Source organism: Ochotona curzoniae, unplaced genomic scaffold, assembly GCF_017591425.1.
Source record: "Ochotona curzoniae isolate NIBS_2020 unplaced genomic scaffold, NIBS_Ocur_1.0 contig_1014, whole genome shotgun sequence".
Classification (NCBI taxonomy): domain Eukaryota; kingdom Metazoa; phylum Chordata; class Mammalia; order Lagomorpha; family Ochotonidae; genus Ochotona; species Ochotona curzoniae.
The window spans coordinates 1,159,169-1,180,152 of NW_024464920.1; the positions used below are offsets into that span (position 1 = coordinate 1,159,169).

The 20,984-nt window shown below is 57.6% G+C and overlaps 1 protein-coding gene across 5 annotated transcripts in view; it reads right to left on the reverse strand.

The window, feature by feature from the left end:
- Window positions 1-677: 677 nt before the first annotated feature.
- The window catches only part of FMNL3 (formin like 3), a 53,795-nt gene continuing 33,488 nt past the window's right edge, over window positions 678-20,984 (reverse strand). Inside the window, exons 2-27 of one of the 5 annotated variants that reach the window (XM_040978835.1) lie at window positions 20,051-20,134; window positions 18,575-18,655; window positions 18,273-18,349; window positions 14,510-14,593; window positions 12,018-12,230; window positions 10,940-11,048; window positions 10,759-10,835; window positions 10,358-10,451; window positions 9,324-9,398; window positions 8,429-8,539; window positions 8,043-8,192; window positions 7,585-7,686; window positions 6,387-6,666; window positions 5,952-6,020; window positions 5,738-5,862; window positions 5,385-5,587; window positions 4,280-4,514; window positions 4,086-4,154; window positions 3,902-3,982; window positions 3,679-3,808; window positions 3,018-3,178; window positions 2,777-2,878; window positions 2,400-2,492; window positions 2,078-2,201; window positions 1,865-1,979; window positions 1,276-1,351 (exon numbers count right to left, since the gene is read on the reverse strand). In XM_040978835.1, the coding sequence (XP_040834769.1) occupies window positions 1,888-1,979; window positions 2,078-2,201; window positions 2,400-2,492; window positions 2,777-2,878; window positions 3,018-3,178; window positions 3,679-3,808; window positions 3,902-3,982; window positions 4,086-4,154; window positions 4,280-4,514; window positions 5,385-5,587; window positions 5,738-5,862; window positions 5,952-6,020; window positions 6,387-6,666; window positions 7,585-7,686; window positions 8,043-8,192; window positions 8,429-8,539; window positions 9,324-9,398; window positions 10,358-10,451; window positions 10,759-10,835; window positions 10,940-11,048; window positions 12,018-12,230; window positions 14,510-14,593; window positions 18,273-18,349; window positions 18,575-18,655; window positions 20,051-20,134 (3,021 nt within the window). In that variant the 3' untranslated portion in view covers window positions 1,276-1,351; window positions 1,865-1,887. Of the gene's footprint in view, window positions 1,352-1,482; window positions 1,980-2,077; window positions 2,202-2,399; window positions 2,493-2,776; window positions 2,879-3,017; window positions 3,179-3,678; window positions 3,809-3,901; window positions 3,983-4,085; window positions 4,155-4,279; window positions 4,515-5,384; window positions 5,588-5,737; window positions 5,863-5,951; window positions 6,021-6,386; window positions 6,667-7,584; window positions 7,687-8,042; window positions 8,193-8,428; window positions 8,540-9,323; window positions 9,399-10,357; window positions 10,452-10,758; window positions 10,836-10,939; window positions 11,049-12,017; window positions 12,231-14,509; window positions 14,594-18,272; window positions 18,350-18,574; window positions 18,656-20,050; window positions 20,135-20,984 lie in introns of those variants that run through there. The other 4 variants (XM_040978853.1, XM_040978844.1, XM_040978873.1 and 1 more) reach the window with 4 other exon arrangements.

Below are 20,984 nucleotides of genomic sequence, written 5' to 3' on the forward strand. Positions count from 1 at the left end.
CCTGGCTCCAACCACCTTTGCATCTGCCTCAGACCCTGCCTCGGTCTGGTCTGTGTCCACTTTGCCCGACCTCCTAGCCCACCCTTGCACCTGTCGGCACCTCTCGGGGTTGCCCCTGGCGTCTGGGGTCCTTCCCCCAAGCTAGTGCAGTCCTTGTCCTCAGCCCCAGACCAGAGGTGGGTGGTGCCGGTAGATAAAGTGTGAGTGAAGGGTCTCTAGGGCAGAGTGCCCGCAGGGCTGGTGGACATGGCCTGGGCAGCAGAGGGCAGGGTCCTCACCCTCTAGCAACAGTGCCTGCTCCTGCCTGCCCTGGCCCTGGGCCTCTACACCTCTTCCTCCAGCCCGAGGACCCGATGTATGTGTGTTTCGTTTTGTTTTTGTTTTTTAAATAATAGTATTTATAACACAACCAGTGAGTGGCTTGTCTTTGTGCGCCAGCGGCCGAGGGCTGGATGGTGGTGTGTGTGGCCAGCAGAGGGCACTGGTGGCTCACAGCTGGCCAACTTCTTTGTGTGGCCGCAACCTCCAGCTGCCGCCCACAGGGCCTCTCCTCCCTTCAGGCTTCTGAGCTCATCTTCCCCATGCGGGTGCAGCTCCACCCGCCACTGGCTGGGGTCTGGCTGGAAGACCACCCTTAATCCCGGTCACTCACCAGGCCTTGAAAGAAGACACAGGAGTGGTGCTTCAAGCCTTTGTTCAGAGAGGGAGGGTCTGCGGTTTATGTACAAAAGGAAAGGGCAGTGGTACATATACAAAGGGGTGGGCCTTGCGTTCCCTCCAAGGCGCTCACAGGAACTAGCAGGGAGCTGAGACCACCCTGCCCCCAGCTGAGTGGGGAGGGAGCTGTTGGCACATCCTTTCTCTAGCAAGGACAGCCTGGCCTCTGCCCCACTCCACCAGGGGCCTGGTCCTAGCAAGGCATGATCTGCGATGAGCAGGTCGAGTTCAGGGCCGACCGTGGGACTAAGAGAGGACAGACAGCAATGCATATGGTCACTTGCCCTCTTAAGTCTCTGGGCTTGGTGCAAGAGGACCACGCTGTCCCTGTACAGGCCAAAGCCCTGTGCCAACCTTGGGGACCCCTTCCAACAGAGTCGAGACTCTCAGAGGCAAGGCGCAGTACTGGAGGCAGCAGGGAAGTGCCAGGCTCCATGGACCCTCCCAGTGTCCACACGGCAAGGTCAGATCAACCTCGGGAGCCGAGGTGGCTGCACGGCAGCATGGTATCCGCGGGGCCCCGGTTCCCCATGGACTGTGAGGTCTCAGCGGGGGCCTGGAGCCCGAGGAGGGCCGCCAGGCGGGGCAGCACTCCTGGCTTGGTGGCGGACGATGACGGGCTGGCAGTGGAGGCCTGTGAATAGATGGACGGGGAGGTGGAGCTGGGGATAGCATGTCCAGGAGGGCCGGGTCTTCAGGCAGGGCTGGGGAGGGGTTCGCTGTGAGGGCAAAGAGGCCCGACGGGTGGCTCGCTCACTGCTAGGGCTCTGCAGGGTAGCTGGGGCCACTGGGCGGTGGACAGAGACCCAGGATGTGCAGAGATTAGAGGCACCCGAGTGCCACTGCACCTGCTGGAGCTCTTACACAGAGAGTCCCAGAGGCTGGGGAAGGCCTTCGCCCTCAGTGGTTAGAACCAAGCACCAGCCCTGGCCTGGCCTGGCCACTCCCGACCCCTTGTCCTCATGTCTTAGTAGAAAGTCAGGGCAACGTTAGTGGGAGATTCCATTTCCCTGAGGGCGCATGCAGGGGAAGCCACGCTTCTCAGAGCTTGGGACATGAGAGAAGTGTGTGACCCCAAGTCATGCAGGGGCTCCAGCAGAAGGCCTGGGAGGTAGGCATGCAGAGGGGCAGCTGTGGTGCCCAGTACCTGTCAGGACCCAGCCCTGGAGGCTAACAGTTTGACTCATCATGGTGGGCTGCCTCGCAGAAGAAGCGTGAGCCCCGCTTGGCAGTACGAGCCGTGAAAGGGACACTCTTCAGCACTGTGGCCCAGGAGAGAGACGCAGTGGTCAGCCCCCTGGGGTGGCAGGAGAAGAGGCCCACGGGAGTTCGCTGGGCCCCGGGAGGGAAAGGTCCCCACCTGTGATGATGTCCTCAATGGTACCGTCCTTGCCCTCATAGACAGGCCGGTGCTCCTTGGCCTGGCGCCGCCTCAACTCTGCAATCAGCTCCTGCTGCTGCCACTTGTTCCGCTGCGATGGGGTCTGCATCAGGCATCAGGATGGGGGAGGAAGTTACGGCAGACAGCGAGGGAGCCTGAGGATGCTCTGCTCGTACACAGCTGGCAGCCACTCCCAAAGCCCCTCTCCTTGCCCTGCTGGGCTCTGGCTCTGAGGCCCCGGGCTTCTCCCCAGCCCCCTGGGCTTGGCCCCCCGCCAAGGTCCTGACTTAGTCCCACCCACCTTGGCATCCAGCTTCTTGGCTTCCTGAGCCAGCTGCTTCTCCCGCATCACCTCCTCCTGTTTCTTGCGGGCTTCATTCTCTTGTTCCGCTTCCTACGAGGGAAGTGAGGGTGAGGCTCCCACAGGCTGTGAGGGGAGGGGCTGACACTGAGATGGAGAGTGGGTGGCAGGGGGACCAGCTAACCCCAGGTGGCCACCCTCTGGAGGGGCACTTCCTGCTGCAGACAATGACAGGAAGGGCCTGGGCCCCCACCCTGCCCACCAGCTCACAGCTGAGAGGCCTGTCACCAGCCTCATGGCCCTTCCCCAGCTGCTGAGGAGGAGTCAGAAGAGGCCACACCCCGCTTCCCCACACCCCACTTCCCTCTGCAGCTCACCTTGTAAGAACGGATGAACCGGACAAACACAGGGAAGAAGACCGAAGGAGGCGTGGTCTTGGGACTCTCGCCAAAGTAGCGCACAACTGCATTGTAGGCCTCCTGGGGGAGGGTGGGCAGAGAGGTCAGCCCAGTGGGAAGGAGAGGTCCCTCCCGGAGCGGAGGGCAGGGGCCGGGGCCTGGCTCCCAAGGAGCAGGCTGTCCCTGACAGAGCCACTCCCACCCCCTCCTCCCCGCTCACCTCGGCTGTCTTGGCGTCGCGCTGCAGCTTGTCCAGTTTGGCCTCATTGGTGCTGAGGAAGCTCCGGAGGACACTGTTGTCATGGATGCCACATTCCCGCCGAATCAGCTCCATGCCCCGGCCCAGCTCCTTGACATCCAGCAGCACATTCTCCAGGGACACTGTGGTCACCAGGGGCCTGGCTGAAGCCTGCCCAGAAGCTGGTGTGCCCACCTCCTGGCCCAGGGCTTCAGCAAACCCTGGCCCTTCCCCAGTACGGTATACACACAACTGAACCCCCTTGGGGACCAGGGAAAGCAGGCCGTGAGCCCAGGGCTCTCAAGCACACACGGAGAGCCCAGAGTGCAGCTCTGTAAAGCACAGCTGCCTCGGCTCACCCCGCTTGGCACTCCAGTCCCTGCACTGCAGTGCCCCATGGAGTCTTGGGGCTGGCCCAAGGGAGCTGGGCAAAGAGTTGGGCCCCCTTCCTGGTCCTGCCCATTGCACCTACTGGGAAGGCTGTGCCAGGCCTGGAGCCTGCAGGGAGGCTCTTTCTGGAGTGGCCCAAGTTGTCAAACTCCCAAGTTGTCAAAAAGAAGATAACAAAAGCCAGAAACTAAGGGACCCAGCATGCCTTCTCCTCGCTTTCTGGGATTGTCCCAGGCCGGCTGGCTCCCCTCACCTGCTGCAGCTTTCTCCACAAAGTGCAGCTCGTGCCAGAAGTTAGCTAGCTCGGGGTACTTCTCCTTCACCGTCAAGGCAATGAAATGCAGCAGCGTCATCTTCCGGTCTGTGGACTTGGTGTCCAGCAGCTGGTCAGGAGAGGAACATAGTGAGCGCTCAGCGCATCAGCTGTGTAGCTGCTGCCATGGGCTTCCTGGCCCTAACAGCTGCCACCATCTTACCAGATCCAGGCTCTGCAGCTTGAAGCCATACACAGCTCCCCGCTTGCTGCTGTTCATGTAGTTCCCCAGAGCAAGAATGATCTGTCCAAAGGGGCATGGGCAGCAAGTAAGGTTGGGCACGGAGGGCTCCTCCCCTGCCAGGACCTGAGAATCCCCAGCCACCCCACCCACTGTCCTTCCCCACCTCCAACATCTGCTTCAGCTTCTGCGAGGACTTGACCGAGGCAGAGGCCGCGATGATGGCATTGAGTTGCTGGAAGGCAACATGGACACTTCAGTGACGCCACACTGGGATGGAGGCAGGGGAGGGTATCGGAAGGACTGGCAGGCAGAGGGAGGAGGGGCAGCAGCAGAGATGGCAACTTGCGGGAGCCGTACCGGTGTGAGCATCTGCAGGTTGTCCTGGAAGTTGCCCAGGAATGCCATGCCAGCCATCCGCTGTGTCAGCCGCTCCACTTTGCTGAAGAGCAGCATGAAGCGGTCCTCAGCCGCCAGCTCCTCCAGGGGCTGCCGCTCACGCTCATACTGCCGCAGCAGCTTCACTTCGGCCTCAGTGGGCAGGAAGCGCATAAGGCACTCTACGAAGTCCACAGGCAGTGTCTGCAGGTCAAACCTGTGGGGCAGGCAGGACCCCTCAGGGCTCGCCCCGGTCCCCTCCATCCCCCTCAGCCTGTGGTCCTCCAGCTCCAGCAAGGACTCGGGGCTGGGGAACATGCATGCCACACAGCCAGAGACAGACCCACTGCCTCCAGCCTGGGGAACACTCCACACTCCTGGGTTTTTCTGTTTGTTCCGATCGTCTGTCTAGCTAGCTGGCTGAAAAGCGGAGTGACAGAGAGATGGAAACAGATCATTTCTGTCTGCTGGTTTACTTCCCGAATGTCTGCAGTAGCCGGGCCAAAGCCATGAGTTCCATCCAGAACTCCCACACATGTGGCAGGAACCCAAGTACTTGAGCCATCATTCACCAGCTCCCAGACAGATCAGCAGGAAGCTGGGTAGGGGGAGCCGAGTGGCTAGGATCTGACCAGGCAGTCCAGGAGAAGATGTTGGCGTCCCAAATGGTGGCTCAGCTTATGGCACCATGACATTGGCCCTGGTGCCCTTCAGCGTCTTCCCTCTGTCCCCACTTTTCACATGGCGCAGGACGCACAGAGCCTACAAGACTCAGCCCACTCCTTTAAGCTGCCTCTGCTGAAGCCAGCCTCCACCTCAGTACCCAGCGCGCCTGGCCTGGACTAACTAATGTACTTCTGCCTTTCCCGATCAGCAGGCTCAGCGTCATGCTGCTGCCCTGGTGGGCTGCTCTGGGCTGGCTGAGTCCCAGCCCCTCATGCAGTGCCTGCTACACACCAGAGGCAGGGCGTTCCAGCCAGGCTGGGGGATGGCTGAGAGGCGGCACAGGGTTCTGTCAGCAGCCTGGGACCCAGGAGACCGCCAGGCTGCTGATGGAGGTCCGGGGCCAGGTTGGGGGGAGCCTCACGTGTGGATGGCCCTGCAGATCTCCTCAGCTGAGCGGCCTGCCTTGCGAAGGGTGATGGCCAGGTTCTTGGCACGGTTGGCTTCCAGCAGGGTCACCTTGCTGGCAGCTTTCTGTGCCGCCTTGCTCTTGGAGCAGATGAGGTCCAGGGCAGGGCCCTGGGCTTTCGTCTTGAACAATTCTTCAAACTTGTCAAGGTCCAGGTCCTGGCGAGAAGGGGCATGCTGGGACCTCATCCACATCACATGGTCCAGCTTGGTCCAGGCAGCTGGCTCCAGCCCTGCCCCTACCCAAAGCCAGCAAATCTACCTGTGACAGCCACCTGGGCCCCAGCCCCTCAAGCCGCCACTGGTTACCTCTAGGATCTTCTCATCGTCCAGCTCGCTGAAGACGGTGCCGCTGATCTGGTTGGGCTTCAGTGCCGTCCAGTTGAACACAGGCAGCCGGAACTTGGTCTTGATGGGTTTCTTAATGCGAATGGCTGGCCAGGGAGGAGGACCAGTGAGGTGCAGGTGGAGCACACGCTCCCCTGACCTCAGCAGTCCTGCCCAAGGCCCTGTGGATACTCACCTGACAGACCTACTGTCAACACCACAGAGGGAGCAGCGCCAGGAAGGGGTGGGGCTGGCGGACACTTGTCTGGGGAAGAAAGAACAACTCCGTGACCTGGGCGTCAAGGGACACACAGCCTCCCTCCCCTCTGCCCATCCCACCTGCCCGAAAAGGACTTAGGGAGGAGACCACAGCCAGCAGTGTGAGTTCTCATGGAAGTTCTCCCCAGCTCTGCTCTGGTTTTCTCCTGTCGGTCTAAGTCCCCTCCTCGGCCATTTGCAAGGAGTGACAGCCAGCATCTTCGTGGTCCTCACGGCCCTGGGGCACCCTGTTTAGCAACCTCAACTGCCCTCATCCCTTTTTCAGCCTCATCCTCTGGCCAGCTTCTCCACTGACTGATGGGGGTTGTGGTCTCCATGAGATGAAACGGGTTGGAGTGGTTGCCCTGGTTACCTGGTAAAGGGGGAGGTGGAGGAGGCAGGGGAGGAGCTGGTGGTGGAGGCAGGGGCAGGGCATCCTCTGAGGGTGGGGCTGGAGCCAGTGGGTCCAGGTCGGAGGCCGGGGTGCCTTCATTCATCTCTGTAGGCCCTATCCTGGCCAGGGCTTCACTGCCCACGCCCTCCAGGCCCCCAGCGCCAGGCTCCAGGTGGCATCGGCGCTGGAAGGCTTCCTCCTTCTCTTTAATGAGCCTCCTCAGGGTGTGCACCTGGTGGCTTGTGTTCTCGTACGTCTCCTGCCAGACAGGGAAGAGCACGCTGGAGGCACAGCGGTCAGGCCTGCAAAAGTCCCACTGTAGTTTCCATGATGCATGAATATTTTAAAGTTTACTATCTATGAGTTAAGTCCTTTCAATTGATTGTTTCTAGCCCCTGCCTACCTATATTCTTGCTGTTTACTTGTTGAACTCTACTGAGTGGTTCATTAGGCCTGTGCTAACATATGACCTACATTAAAAATGTTCTTTCAAAAATAGAAAAACTGACAGCAATTCCGGCCCAAGGAACTCCCAACTAGGGTGCCTGGGAGGAGGAGGAATCCCAGGAGGGCCAGGAGAGGCTGGGACATGGAATGAAGTGGGGAGCAGGAGACTGGTCAGTCCCCCACCTGTTCTCCCCATGGGATCCTCCAGGCCCAGCGAGGAGGCTGTCGCTGTGACACTGCGCACTTGGCCACACCCTGGACAAGACCCTGCTGAGCTGTCTGACAGCACAGCACTGAGCAGATGGGGCAGATCCATGTGGAGCACAGCACAGAGAGCATCTCCGACTTAGGAGGAGGAGTCAGAACCAAGCATCAGGTTCAAAGAGCAGGGCAGACACTGAAATATGGGGATGGCTCTGTATTAGGACTCCAGGGCACCTCAAGAGAGTAGAAGTGCCTGCGGGTGCAAGCTGGTAGGAACCTGTGCTGGAACTCTAGAGGTGCCCACTTGGGTTGCCCTTCCGCTCCCATCCTCTTGTGTGTCTGCCCCACTGTGGTGTCAGCTTTCCACCCCAAATGAAAACTGGGATACACACATCAGCCCACCCTCATCTGAGTGTGCTGTATGAGCACGCCAAGATTAGGATCCTGGAGAACCGCACATGACTCAGGCAAGCAAAGCAAAACCCCCCGGCGCCAGAGCCAGGGGCCATCAGCAGCCTCGCGGCACCTTGATGCTCTCGAGCTCCTTCTCCCGCTGCAGCAGCTGCTTCTCCAGCTCCGCCACCCGCATCATGTTCTCATTCTCCAGGTCCAGGAGCTTCTCTGTGAGCTGCAAGACAGCAGGCGCAGGTTCAGGGCTGGTTCTGAGCACCCAGGCACTCAGCACCCTGAGAAGGCCCTCCAGGCACTTGGTCAGAGGCTTCCCTGCATCACTGCCATGTGCCCAGGGTCTGACATCCTTGTGAAACAGCCACAGGCTCAAGGCATGCCAACTTTCTCAAACCTGAAGCCACCTCATGCCTGGTTTGGGAGCTCAGTGCAAGTTCCAGGGGTGCAAGTTAGAGCAAGCTTCAAAGAGCTCCCTGGGGGCTCCATCTGGAGTCAACTGATTCAGTCCAAGGCTTTTACAGTGCTTGGATGGCCCAACCTCTACAGCACCCATGTGAGCTAGGGAGGGTCACCTACATGGGAGACATGTTCCTCCAGCTCTTCCACCTTCTCCAGGGCCACATTCTTGGTCTCGGCATCCTCCAGCAATCCACCTACATCAAACACGTTGTCCAGGTACGCCTGAATCTGCACCTGCAGCTTCTCGCTCTCTGTGTGCCTCGACTTCTGGGGGCAGAGCGGGGTGAGATTGTTGGGAGCAGGCAGGGGACCCAGAAAGCCTCTGGGGAAACTCAGTCCTCATCACCCTCCTGAGGGCGCTCCTGCCTCTGGTCCTGCCAGATCCTTGCACCCCAAGGAGGTGCTGGACTAGGGAGCCCAGCAGGAGGGCCCACAGCCCAGGCTGCAGTCACAGGCACGCTCCAAGGACCACCCAGGACCCCAGTGGGACCTGGCCAGCTCACCTGCAAGAACTCCTCCAGCCCCAGCTTGGTAAACTCGTACTGCAGGTGGACCCGGAAGTTCATGTCCTCTACAGAGTGCACGACGATATTGATGAACTGCATGCAGGCCACCTGGGGGGGCACAGGCAGAGACACAGGATGGGGTGGTGTGAGGACACCACCATCACAACTGGATTAACACGACGGGAAAACAGGAGGAGCTGAGATCGGTACAAAAACAAGCCAATCACAGGGAAAACATGCACGCAAAGATATGGCTCTCCGACTGAGTTCCCCTGGCTCGTCAGCAGGTTTTTGGGGGACAACCTGGCCTAGCTGGCGAGCCTGTCCTGAAGGGCAGAAGAGTTAGAGGAAGGGGCTGGGACAAAAACCAAATCCAGCACAGATTGGAAAAAAGCGCCGGAGCCCTAAGGCACACCCAGGGCACCGGCCTGAGCTTTAAGCGCTCTCTGGTGCACAAGCAGACAAGCAGCATTTGCTGAATGGGCAGAATCATTTCTGGCTCTACCCAAACTACTAAAACACCTCATGGTGCTGTAACACAGCAGGTAAAGCTGCTGCCTCAGCATCCCATAGAGGTGCCAATGCATGTGCTGGTTGCTCCACTTCCAATCTAGCTCTCTGCTAATCCGCCTGAGAAAGTAGCAAAACATGGCCCAAGTGTTTGGGCTCCTGCACCCACATGGGAGACCTGGATGCAGCTCCCGTCTCCTGGTTTTGACCTAGGCCAATCCTAGCCATTTTAGCCAACTGGGGAATGAACCTGCAGATAAAGATCCTCCCTTCTTTGTAATTGATTTTCCTATAAGTAAACAGACAAACAAACAACAATGACAAAACCACACTGTGGGCCTGGCTCCACTCCCTCCTAGCCTGACCTAGGCCAGTTCCTCACCATGAAGTCAATATTGCTGTCCTCATTCCGGAAATACTCCATCAGCTTCTCGAAACGGTGCATCTCCTTGCACACCTGGACAGGCAAATGTTCTCAGTGAAAGAAACTGTTCCACATGGAACCCAAGCCCCAGGACCTGGCTGCCTGGAGCATTGTGGCAAAGGGACTGATTCGGATCCAGCTGAACCACAGCTGTATCAAGGAAATGGGCCATCCTGGGACTCTGAATTTGGACCTGGCTGAGGGGGCTGAGGAAAGCCTGGTCCTTTGGCGGGGGGGGGGGGGGGGGGGGCGGGAGGGTGGTGGTGCTGCCGAGATCCCAGGGAATGAGGAAGGAGACAGGAGACAGGCAGCAAGGCTGCAGAGGAGGCTGGAGGCCGAGTCCTGGTGAGGAGGCAGGGGAGGGGCTGGCGTGCAGGGAAGTCCTCGGCTGAGCGGTCCAGAGGCTCCTCTGAACCTCTGGGCTGCAGGAGGAAGAGCTGTTTCCTGGCTTGAACAATGGATGCTAGGGAAGAGGTCCAGAGAGGAGGAAGGGGTGGGACAGCAGCTGTGGCTGGATGTCGAGAAACTCCATGTCCCAGAAGATAGGGTGTCCGAGTTGGGCAGGAGGCTGGGGACTCCCAAGGCCCTCCCAGCACAGCGGGCCACCCAGGAGACTGCCTTGCACAGCCCCAGCAGCCTGGGGGTGCTCGAGGTGGCTCAGAACCACATGGAAAGCTGCAAGAAGTGCAGGCCCCAGGCCTTCTGCAGGTCTGCACTCCTCATGGCTCCTAGGTGGCTCTGCTGCATGGTCAGGGCAGGACAACTCACCCAGCCTACCTTGTCCTAAGATCTAGTAAGACTGAGGTGCTGGTTTTGGCTTACTGCATCCCCTCCAGAAAAAGGTGGAAGCCTGGGAGGCAGGTGAGTAGACCAGGCAGGCTGCTCAAACACTGGGATGTTACAGCCTCAGGGTGCACAGGAACTGCTTTGCCTGCCTGCCTGCCTGCCTTGCAATACACTTACACTGCCATACCCAAAGGCAGGGGACTGACCTCTTTGAAATTGTCGAAGGCAGCAAGGATGATTTCGTGACCTCCCCGCACCAGGCACACGGCTGCCAGGAGCTCCAAGACAAGGGCTTTGGTCCTAAGGGGAGACAGAAGAGTTACCCCTGGTTGGCTCCCCGTTGAGACACCACACGCTCATAGCCACGGCTGAGTTAGTCCTTCCACAGGGCTTTGTGGTGATGGGAGAGGGTGGGTTTCAGAAAGGAGGCAGGGGTGGCAGGGGTGGCAGGGTCTGCTTCCTCTCTTAGCTGCGTAGAGCTTGAGGAAGCCAGGGACACGTCACCAAGGCTGTCCCCCCCAGGCTGTCCCCCCAGGCTGCAGGACCCTAAGGCACGAGCAGTGCCCAGTCCTCCAGGATGCTGGCAGAATGAGATGGAAGCGCTCACCGTGGGTTCTTGTTGTTGAGGCTGAGGGCAATCTCGTTGACCGCATGGGGGTGGGACATGACCAGATTGAATCCATACTGCAAGGGAAAGCAGCGGGTCTGAAAGGGAGTCCTGTACGTCTCCTGGTGGGAGGCCCCTGCAGAGGCGGCAGAGCCCCCGTGCCCAGCGCTGCCCCCCGAACCTGATAGTTCATGATGGCTCTGAGGCAGAGGATGCAGACATGGACATCATCCTTCTGGCTCACCAGGCGCGAGTTCTTCAGGGCCCTGCGCCCAGGAAGGGTGCTGTAGCTGGAGGGAGAGAGGTGGCTGTCAGGGGGCAGCTGAGGAGCTCTCGGCATCACCCAGACAACAAGCTGCCCCGTGGCAGCCACAGTGAATAGGGAGGAACCCAGGGAGACCCTACAGGAGGCAGCTGGTCAGCCTGTCTGCTCCTCCTTGCAATGGGTCCCTGTGGGCAGCCATACACAGGCCCCAAGCCACACTAACCCAGGGGCTGTGGAGCCCTCCATATCCTCATGGATGCTCAGCCATGATGACCCTCTGCCCACCTCCAGCTACTGTGTCTTCTGTATGGTTTGTGGGGTAGAAGCACCCAACAGTGCTCACCCCATTTTTTGTCCCCAAAAGGCAGAGCAGGTCCCCAAAGGTGCAGGAGAGTCAGGGACAATGGCTCTGCAAGCCCCATCATGCAGCCTCCTGATGCCCCATGAAAAACCAGGAAAGCACAGGTCAAATCTGCCTCCACAGGCAGATGGACAGCGGTGCTGGAGGACCAAAACCCAAGGGGAGGCAGGCCCTCCAGGAAGAAGGGGCTTGGAGAAGGCATCCAGTCTGCCTGCCTCCAGATATACAGCCCTGGAGAGAAAATGCCTGGAGGAAGGAATGAAGGGCAGGGCGGGCAGGCGGGCTGGGGGCTGGCCTCTGGGCAGCTGATGTACAAGAGAAGAGCCAGAGGGAAGCAGATGGCAGGGAAGTAGCCAGTCAGCCCCGGAAGACCAAGCTCCTGTGGGAGACACATCCGCCTGAGAGGCCCCGAAGGAAGGGCACAGTGACAGTGAGGCCCCCCAAGAGGGGATGAAGAGGGGAGAGCTGGAGCCCCAGGCGGGGTGGGCACAGCCGACGGCCGTGTACTTACCCCAAACAGACTGCTGGGCAGAGTCAAGGAGACAGAGAGACAGACCAGAGACAGACCAGCAGGCAGAGGGCAAAAGAGCTGAGCCTGGAAGCAAGGGTGGAAGGAGGCGCCTGAGCACTCACGCTGTGGCCGAGCCCGGCACGGGCGAGGGCGGGAGGCGGCGGGCAGAGCAGCGCACATACCGGAGCACAGACTGGCGCGCAGAGCGAGCGAGGCTGTTGGTGAAGGGGGCCGACAGGGCGCTGGGCGGCTGCAGGTCCTCGATGGACCTGCTCCAGGACCGGAGCTTGTCAAATGCGCCGTCGTCAGCACTCTCCAGACCCTCAAAGTCAAACCTGGAGCACGAAAGGACACACGTGCGCACACACGGACAGAGAGGCAGGACACGTGAGCCAAGGCCCCCAGCGAGGCTGCCTCCACCTTTTGGGACTTTTGGCAACAAGAAGCAAGGGTAGCGAGAGCAAAAGGTAGAACTGGGCACAGACCCAGCACTGGGTAGGCGAGCCACCCCCACAGGACAGGGCAGAGGGCACACAGCACCACCAGGGTGGGAGACCAGCCCCTTTGTTCTCTGTCAGCCAGGCGACTCCAGCAAGAGGGGCCTCCCCTTGGGTTCCCAGGGGTACAGGGAGCTCAGGAGTGGTGGCTCCCACAGAGAATCTGCCCTGGAGAGTGTGCAGTGGGCAAGAAGCCAACTGTAGATCCTTGGAGCTGGCAAAGGGCAGCAGGGCCCTGAGGGAACCTGCCTGTGGCTGGCTCTAGAGCCGACAGGCCTGCACGGGAGGAAATGGGAAGCCCAGAGTGGGAAGACTGGGTCTGTGGGAGGCAACCACCACCCCGCCCAGGACTGGGCATTAATGGACTCGATGGCGATGGCTACTTGAGGCTCCTGGGTCTGTGGCAGAAACCACAGGCTGAGATTATACTGATTTCTCTGCGTGTCACTTCCTGCTTCCGGGACCCATGCCTCTCACCCACTTCAGCCTGCGAATACGGCCAAGGCAAGCCCACAGAAAGCCCCGCTCTGCTTCCCCTTGTGGGTCTCCAGGGACTGAGGTGGCACTTCCTACCGGCTCTCCCTCCTCCCACAGACAGCTCCCTGCTCAGATGCACACGGGGAGGGGGGAGCACATCTCCAAGGCCTTAAGGTTCCCAGGGGAGCAGAGCAGGCTATAGGGTCCTGATGACCAGGAACTGTCATCACAGGGACCCCCTTGGCACGAGAGCTGCCCGTAGGGCTCTGGTGGCTTCCTCATCACTGGAATACACCCTGGCTTACTGATGGGCAGCTGGCAGATTAATGCCAACACCTGAACTCTGCTTGGCCCCACCCTTCTCTCATACTTCCTTACGACACTTTCTCTTCCACTCGACCCAGACTCTCTCTAAGCCAAAAACACTGCAATGGACACCACAGCACTGAGGTTCCGGTGAACTCTGGGTCTAGAGCAGCTGGAATCTGTGTGCTTTTCAACGAAGATAGGCTTATTTGGGAAAAAAGATCTACATCTTTTTACTAAAAAAGCCTTGAACTTAGAAAAAAAAAACTTACTTCAGCAAATGTTTTTCATTTCTTTCTATAAAAAGAGTGGTTGTTTTTAAAGGAATGGGAGGACCGCGAGGTGTGGTGTGCAAGGATACAGGGGTGTAGCTGTCCCAAAGGCACTCGTTCAAACCCCTAAGGAGGTGAGACCAAAGACCTGCTATTCAAAAGCTGACCAGGAGACAAGGATGAAAAGCCCAAGGCTGGGCTGGGGCCAAGGTCCAGAGTAGAGGGATTTCCCAGGATGTAGGGAAAACTGGTGAAGGTCATGGGCAAAAGGGGAAGCTAGGTCTCTCATGGGCTGAATTCTGAAGGGCCTGGGTCCAAGTGCGCTCACCACCAGGCCTGTCACCACCGTAACTTCCTCCCAGACACTCAGGTGGAGAAGGCCACGGACAGCCATCTGAATGGCAATACAGCCAGCCAGAAAGTAGCCACTATCACCACAGTGCAGCCCTCTGATGTTCCTCCTGCACCAGCACAGCCTGTTCCCTACACACAGACCTGCTGAGTTCCCGATGCCAACCAGCCCAGAAGTGGACACAAGCTTGCTGGAGCCATGTAGATGGCAAACAACAGAGCCAAGACCCAAACCCAACTCTGCACGACCCCCTTGCCCGCACATACCAGTTCACACTGTACTGCACCCTCCATCCCGTACTCTCACCACAGCCAATCTGAAAAGGACTGTGGAATGCTCCCCTTTTCTGCCCAGGTCAAAGGTCACGCTTACTGTTGGGTTCTTCAGCAATGCCCTGGAGGAACCTACTCCCATCAGAGTATGGGCAGGTATCAGCTGTTCCCTTGGGCAGCTTGGGTGCAGGCACACGGATCTTCTGGGTCCTGAGTCCCAGCTGCCCCTTAGTGTCTCCCTCCTCCTAAGTGTCAGAACGCACCACCGGCTCCAACCACCTGGCCTCCTCGCTGACCCACCCCTCCACTTCCACCCAGTATCTGAGCCACTTCTTCCTGGGCTGGGATTCCCATGTGTGTCTTCACTGTCGGAATCCCAGCCGGACAGTATACTCCCCAACAGCCCCGAAGCTTAGCCTTGAGGGGGAGGGTACTCACATGACAGAACACTGGGCAAAGGACAGGTAATCCACCAGCACATCCAAGCCTTTGTTGTCATCATTCAGAAACTCCCGAACCCACCTGCAGACAAAGCATGAGGGTCTCTGCTAAGGTTCCAGAACCTAGAACCAAGCTGGAAAGACTCTCAAAATGAAAACCCATGATGTGGATGCGTGGTGCCACAACCCACATCTGCAAGTGAGGGTAGAGTCCCGACTTCTCCACTTCTAATCCAGCTTCCTGCTAATGCACACCCTGGGGGGCCGCAGATGAGGGCTCAGTCCCCATCACCCTCTGGGAAGTCCTGGACTGAATTCTGAGCACCTGGCTTCAGTTTGGCCCAGCCCCAGCTATGTGATCATTTGGGAAGTGACTCAAATAAAATGAAAATACATGTTTTCTTTAAAATGACACATCTGTGGTCAGATCACTGGTCTGGACATCCCTGGGGCAGGAGAGCCAGGGATGTGGAAAGGAAAGGCTTTTCCAGTCCCACCAGCTTCATCACAGAAGAGCTTCCAACTGCTGGGGGCAACGACAGGGCCCCGGCTCAACCACTTCCTATGTGCCTTAAATAACAGGAGTTGGGTATGTTGTGCTTGCTCACATTTGCTAAAAAACCTGGAGAGGTGCTCAGAGCTCTGATCACAGACTGAGTCCAGGGTTGTGCCTGACAGGGTGCCATAAAGGCCATCTCGGCCAAGGAGAGGTGTCTGGGACAAGGGTACATCAGGCAGGCAAGGAGCTCTACACAGTCCAGTGGGCAGAAAGGGTATGTGGGTGTGCCATGTGCAGTCAGCACCAAGTGTCCTGCAGAACATGGAAAGGCTGGGGACCATCAGGAACTCGGCGGCCACTCAGCCAGGAAGGCTGGCAAGTGGACGGGTCTGAGGACATCTTCACTCTGCCATTAGTCCTTGGAGGCTGAGCTGACCCTGGAATCAAAGTCTGGCGGGTGTGGGAGGGATGGCAGGTTCATCCCAAGGCCCTCAGGAAGAGAACTCCCCAATCTGTCGAGTGCTCCACCCTTGCAAGACAACTGGGAGTCTGTGGCATAACCAAGAGGTATCCCTCTCGGGCCACTTGTCCCCAGGGCTGGAGCACCAGCACCGTGTTGGCCGACCGCACCCAGAGCTACGGAGGAGGCTGAGAGCAGGGCACCAAGCCGGCTGAGATTTGGCAACAGGCTCTGGTTGACGCCGACACCGGAGCTGCCTCAAGTTAGCTTCCTCTCTAGGGCCCGACAGGCCTCCCGTTTCCTGTCTGTCTGCTCTCCAGCTCCCCGCCCCCTTCTCATTTCCTGTCTGAGTCTACACTGCTATTTTCGGGATCTTGACACTTTGCACAGAGGTGAAAGGGCAGTCAGGCAAGGCAGAAAAACCAGCACAGCCCAGGGGAGAGGAGGAGTTGCACAGGCTCTGGAATCCCACTTTCCATCCCGCTGACTCTGGAGCCGGGGGGCGACTGAGCTGGCAACAGAGTGGTATCCTTCACTTCCTTGCTTGCCCTGGACTCAGTCCACGCCGAAGCCACCACACGCCAGCCTGCTGGACTCCTGCTGGCCCAGGAAAGATCCTGGCCCTCCCACACTGCCACCCGGAGAAGCCTCCACTCAGATGGCAGGGGTTCCTAAAATGTCAGGCATGAAGCTCTGCCCTGGGAACCAAGGATGGGGTCCAGACCTCTAACTCATGTGCCAACTAGCAAGATCCCCGAGGCCTGGGAAACATGCTGTGCCAGGCCTCAGCTCCTGGCCAGCAGCCAGAGGGGCAGGCACCAGGTAGGCTGGCAGCTGAGGGGTCACACACAGCTCTGTGGCCCTCTCCTAAGAGCAGACCCTTTTTTTTTCTGTGACTTCTATATTGACATTTCAATTATTAGTTTATATACTACTGGGTTCTATACACCTTAAAATGGCTATAGATTACTATTCAGCTGTCTCATGCCTATTTTAATTTTAGTATTTAGCAGTTTATAGTGTTGAAGCATGATTTTGCTGAACCTGGCTGTTTTTCGGGTAGTCTAACTGTATAACTCTAACAAGACATATGTCAACAGTTTAGGTGAACAGTTTTAGGAGGGGTGTGCAGAGAAATCTTCAATACCCTAGTGAGGAGTAACTAATCTTTGTGTCCCACCCAGTGAGTTATAAGTGCATCCCGCTAACCGTTTCCTGTCTATTTCTAAGCTTTCCTTGTTGTTCTCTGTTCTAGCTTTTTTTGTTTATTTGTTTGTTTGTTAGTTTTGAGGGGTTTCCAGAGCGATCCTGATGGTCATTGCCAGTGAAGGTGGGGACCCAAAGTCGGAACCAGGCAAGGACCAGAAAAAGCTCCTCTCCCTAGTCCCGAAGGAAGTTTACTGTTCTTCTGTTTCTGCGGACCGCTCAGTGCTCCTGGTTATCGATCCGATGACCTTGGATCCTGCAAGGCAGGATTTGGGCTTCTTCCATCCCATGTGGTAGATCCAGATGGGGGTGGGTGACCTCAGGGTTCTTGGCCTCTGAAGGCACTCCAATTCCCTGGCAGCTGGGATGTAGTCCTCGGTGCTCGTACTGATAGTCCTTGGTGAGGATCTGGGAGTCTTCAGGATCACTCCTGATTCCCCCCATATGTCTTTGTAGTTTTGCTATTGGCAGACCCCTTTCTCACTCCAACCACAGTGGGACTCACAAGAGAAGCTAGAAGGGAGGCAGGGCGCGTGGAGTGACGCACAGAAGCAGGCAGCACTTGGAGCTGCCGTCTAGGTCACTCATGCCTGTGCACACCCAGGACCTGCTGGCTTTCCCTTCCACAAAGGAGTCACCCAATAAAGGTGGAGGCCTGGCCACATCTGTCCCAGCGGCGTGACCTATGGCATCTGGCTTACAGATGACATCTGGGAACCACTCTCTGGCCCCCAGAGCACAGCTGGTGAGGCCAGGAACCAAACCTTTCCTGTCCTCTCCTGTGCAATGCACTTCCCTTGCCATTGCTCCTGTGGCTGGCCACTTACATGTGTCCCCCTCTGGGGGACAAGGTCAGACAAGGCCTGTGGTGGGCAAGCGGGAGAAGCTGATGATGTCAGCTAGTTCTTTCCACCCTACTCTCAGGTACCTGGGCAGGCATCTGCCCAGCCAGGCCATCTCTACCCAGGCCCAGTGCTCACATCTGTGCCAGGCAAGGTTTGTGCCTTCACGGTCCTTTCTGCCAGGTTGGGCTCTACTGGTTCCCTTGCTGGTACAGCTTCACAGAACAGAGGCCACTGCTCTGTCTCACTGCGCTCGGGCACTCACCATCTCTGCCTCTTCTGCAATTTCCGGTTCCTCACTCAGAGACTGCAGAACAGACCCAGGCAGCCCCAAGGGGAGCTGGCCACTGAGTCAGTAGTATCAGTAGGTAAAGACAGAAGACGGTCAACCCCACTGCCTGAAGTCTTCTCTCTTGCCTTCTATCACCCATGAATATTGTTTCCTCTCAAATGGGCAAACAGTTGAGACAACAAGAAATCCAATCAGAGCCTGAGCAGGAACCGGGTCGCTGTCACCCACCCCTACCCCATCCCAGCCTCCTCTGAGCCTCGCCTGGCCCAGCACCAGACCACAGGCAGACTCCCGGCTCGGCTGCTGGGGAATGTCTTCCACTCCAAGCCACAGGCTGAGGACCCCAGGAGAGGCCCCAGGCTTGCCAGAGGCATCAGCAGCTGGCAGAGCCAAGGGAAGAAAAGCTGTAAGTGGAACAGCCTGAAGTTCTGTGGTCCTGCGAGCCCAGCCAGATCCACTCACCCGATGTGGTTGGTACGGAGCGAGATCTCCAGCTCCCTCAGCACTTTGGTCGACTCCTGCACTCTCCTCCTGAACTTCTGTAAACGGGGAGGTCCACTGTCATTGATGGGCGCCCAATCCAACTTCCCATTGCAAATCCAAGGGGTCAGGGGGACGACAGGAGGACACGAGAGGGTGGGAAGAGTCTCCCTTCCATCCTGGCCACCCCAGGCCCTGCTCTCAGAGCCCAGAAACACACCCTCCTTTCTCTGCAGCTGCCGCCCAGCCCCCAGGCAAAGGGGCCTCGCTGGCCCATACTTCACCTTCCGGGTGACATTGGGGTCCAGGAAGCTCTGGAGTTTCTGGATGTACGTGTGGGGAGGATTCTTAACCTGGAACCGTTCCTGGGAGAGGGCAGGGGGAGACAACAAGCTTAAGTGACACACAGGCACCTAAGTCTGAGGAGGGCACAGCGGAGCAGGGGTCCGTTCTCAGAACTGTGAGTGTGGCACAGCACCCCAAACAAGTGACCTCGCATAACCTCAAACTCCCACTGCACTGCAGCTGGGACTGTGGGATTCCTATTAACACGGTGTTCAGCGTGAGGGGACTCCGCCTCCTGATGCTGTCCCCGCCCTTAGCACAGCCTGCCCCTGGGGGTCCCTTCCTGACTTCTACTGGGGGATCTCCAACTTTTTGGCCCTCTCTTCCTCCAGTTAGTGCTCCTAGTTTGAGATGTTTTCCTATGTCAAAGGGACTACAGTCATGAACAGTAGCCAAGATAAATATATGACTGGGAAAACGTCATTTTGTGCCTGGCCAATGGACGAAAGGGGTTAGGAAGGCCCAGGGAAGGGCACCTGGCCTCCTGGAAGTCAGCCACCTCAGCTCCAGATGCTGCCACACAAGCTGTCCTGACTTCATGGTGTGGACACAGCACAGGCCGGTAAACACCTGAGCCCATGCCCCAACCCTGAGCATGCCCCAACCCGGAGCAAGCCAAATACTCAGGCTTCTCTCAGTAAAGTCATCCCTTGCTCCCTCTACCCAGGGCGCAGGGCTGGCCTCTCTTCCTTGGCCCCGCCTGCCCTCCTCTGATGAAAACTTCAGCATTCTGGTCATCCACAGGCCAACACAACCGAGACACCTGAAGGAGCTCAGTGGGCACTGGAGGTCTGGAGGACAACATAAGGATCTGAAAGTGAGGGCTGTGGACTACACTGCCCACATTCTGGGCTAGGCACTTCCACACTGATGAGAGACCTGGAAGGAAGAGCCAACACTCCTGGCCCTGCAGACAGGCTCATGACTTGTCTTCTTCAAATGCATGCAAGGGAAAAAGCCAGATCAGTAGTGTTAGAAGATTCTGGTTCAGAGCAAAGCCATGATTTCAGTTCTCTTCCGGTTGTATGCAGCATCTATCAATTCACGCCCCTGACTGTTCCCAGGTCTGCCAACAGGAGCCCAAGGGACAGAGGCTTTTCACTTTGCCAGCTCTGGGAAAAGTGACAGGAGTAGTCCCCTGGGGTACCCTGCTGGGCACAGCCCAAACCCTGGACAAGACAGAAAGCAGGCTCTGCTGGGAAAGCCCCCAAATGCTCCATGGCCAGCCCTGCACCCCAGACCAATACAAACCACCTTTGCACTACCACCACTGGAACAAATCCAGTGAGACGGAGGGGGATGCGACCACCAAAGAGTCTCCCTGCGACAGAAGTGAGCACGCACTGAGGCACCCAGGGCTGCCCTCAGTGCCACTGACCCTGCTGCTTTGTCCACCCACCTCCCTGCTCCCATACCTGGTCACAGATGAGATCCCACTTCTTCTCGTTGTCGTACTGCCGCAGAAGCCGCGCCTTGTCAGGGGGCAGGTTCATGGAGCTCTGCAGGAGAGAAGCCAAGTCAATGGGGCTGAAACCCCCCTACCTGGGGAGTGCCACCACGGGCTTCAGGCCCCACCCTGACACTGTCACAGACAAGAGCTCAGTCCTCCTGTTGTCCCATTCTATGGATTTGAGTTTGATTGAGCAATGCCTTCTAAATCAGAGGTGGTGGAATCAAGTTAGTGAGCCAAGATTAACGTCATCTTAAATGGAAACTAGCAGATTAAAACAGGCCAGATAGCAGAATTCACTTCAAGGAAGTGTATGTAACAGGCCACAAAGCTATTCCACGTAACTCTGTGCATACATATATGAAAGTACTTCAAAAAGCTATAGAAAATGAAACGAAAATATTTTGGTACAGAAAACTTGGAAATCCCTGTGGTGTTTTCATAATAAGCTTTTTCGTGTGTGTGTTGTTTTTTTTTTTTTTTTAATTTACTTAAAAGGCAGAGGGACTGAGAAAAAATAAATCTTCTATCTGCTGGTTCACTCACCAAATGGCTGCAATGGCAATGGTCAAATGGCAAGGGTCAACGGCCAGGTCAAACACAGGAACCAGGAACTCCTTCCTGGTCTCCCAAGAGGCTGGCCCAGCCTCTGCGGCTTTCCAGGGTGCATCAGCAGAGCCAGATCAGAAGCTGGGTATCCAGGTCTCGAGCTAGCATGCTGACACGGGCTGGCAGCAGGTACACAGCTTGTATGCAGGTGGCACCTTCAGCTGCTGCATCAGTGCTGGACTCCATAACAATGCATTTTCCACAAACTTTTGGAAGAGCCTATGTATGTATGGACTCGTAAAATGTTGCACGTGCACACACACATGCCCTCATCTTGTAATTCCGTTTTC